The 1,875-nt window shown below is 56.7% G+C and overlaps 1 protein-coding gene across 1 annotated transcript; it reads right to left on the reverse strand.

Moving 5' to 3' along the window:
• Window positions 1-85: 85 nt before the first annotated feature.
• On the reverse strand, window positions 86-1,673 carry Pmar_PMAR012315 (hypothetical protein; the record flags this gene model as incomplete). The annotated part of the gene is made up of 1 exon (XM_002775029.1): window positions 86-1,673. A coding segment is annotated over one exon (1,588 nt), but the record flags the coding sequence as incomplete, so codon positions are not given.
• Window positions 1,674-1,875: the final 202 nt, after the last annotated feature.

A 1,875-nucleotide genomic window follows, 5' to 3' on the forward strand; every position in this document is an offset into this window, starting at 1 on the left:
CCGGTGTCGATCAGTAGCTCGAGTCGACGGGCCGTCCCCGGCGAACCTTCAACCGAGGCCTCGATGACCCGTAGGTTAGTTCCACATGTGGTGCTGTTGGCGGCCGTGACCATGAAGGCCGCCTCGGTTGGAGAAGCCCTCGGTCCCCCAGCCGCTTGCTCCTTCAGGGGCTTCTCGCCTTGGCCGGTGACCTTAATGGCCCGTCGCTGACGGTACCACTCCGGCACAAGGTGAGCATTAGCTGGGTTCTTCCAACAGCTTGCATCATCATGCTTCTCAGCACCCCTCAGCTTCATCGTCGAGCAGTAATCGCAACGTGGCTTCGCAGACGCTCTTCCCGCTTCTGCACCTCTGGTAGCCGCAACAGTGTTGCCCGCGATCTCACCTTCAGTTTCAGTAGGCCGACGCCTGTTCTGGCCCCCATCGTAGTTGGGTGCCTGTGCAGGTGTCTTCTTATTCGCCACCTCCGGGTGTCCCGCCGACTGTAAGAGTCGCGCCTCGTGGTACAGGCATGCATCTCGCGCTTCCTCGAGCGTCATCTTCACCAACTGATGCCCGCAGCTGGTTTCAAGAGGCAGTTTGATGTGAGGCTGCAGGCCGTTGATGAACTTGGCGCACACGATGGTTAACGGCAACTGTGTCCCGACCACCCGTCCGAAGAGGAGCCACTCCGCTTTCACCCGGGAGTAATAGTCAGCAACCCGTTCACCGGCTCTCTGTCTCAGGCTCTCCCACCTCTGGCCCGCCTTGCTAGGTGTATCCGTGCTAGCGTAACGAGCATCGAGGTAAAGCCATACGGAGTTGGGGGAAAGGTCGCCCTCCTTGAGGCTAAGCACTACCTCCGACCTCAAGCTGGGGCCGAGGTGACGGAAAATGTACAAGACGGCGTCACGATCATGCTCAATGCGATAGAACCGAATTGCCGTCTCCAAATTTCCCTTGAAGACTGCGTAGGGCACCGCATCAGTCGGGCCCTCGAAGGAAGCATGCTCAAGGGGTAGTTTGAAGACATTGACTGGACTTATTCGGGGGGTCTCTCGGTGCTTCTCTGTGATGCGGGAAGGGGTTGCTAATGTGGTTCTCACCTGCACACTGTTCTCAGTCCCTTCAGCACTGTGCGGTGTCATGAAGGTTTCCTGAGTTTGACCAGTGGCGTCTACCTTCACAACCAGCTCCCCCTTCTGGAGAAGGGCTCCCACTAACGCCTCGCCTTGTAGTCGCTCATTACCCAGCCTGGTGCTTCGGGCCAGCCTGAATCGCCTCTTGGTTGATGCGGTGGCGAGGACCGTAGCTAGCCACAAGGTAACCGGGAGCCGCTCCCCATGGACAAGGCCGCCATGGAAGATTTCCGAGAAGATGTTGCGAGCATAGTCTACTGGGTCCTCTTCCTCGTCGTCCTCGAGCGGGGGGGACATTGTAACTATGGCCCCCGCCCAAAGTGAGACGAAGTTTCGGGCCTCAGCAGGCGGAACTGCGTCCAGTTCAAGGAGCTTGCTCAGGATGTTGTCCAGCCTATCATTGTCGATGGGGTCGTACACGAAGTCGTACGAGGAGAAGCAGGAACCGAGAGCAGGAGAGTTCAACCATTTCCTAATCTCTGCGGTGTCACTTGGCTCAAGGTCGAGTCTTCCCAGTGCTAACTCAAGAGCGTCGTTGTCTAGGGAGTTAACCATTAGGAAATGATAGTGATACTAACTATAATAGAGCTACTATCAACATCATAAACCGATAATCTGTTTAATAATCCCGCAACCGGGGGCACGTGCACAAGCGTTGAGCGCTTAACCTATGCGTGCCAGCGGAGCGATCGATGTCATGTTTGCCGAAAAAGAGATTGCCTGCATGAAGGGCCCTTCCGATGGCTTGGTGCAGTAA

Source organism: Perkinsus marinus (genome assembly GCF_000006405.1).
Source record: "Perkinsus marinus ATCC 50983 genomic scaffold scf_1104296956926, whole genome shotgun sequence".
Lineage (NCBI taxonomy): Eukaryota > Perkinsozoa > Perkinsida > Perkinsidae > Perkinsus > Perkinsus marinus.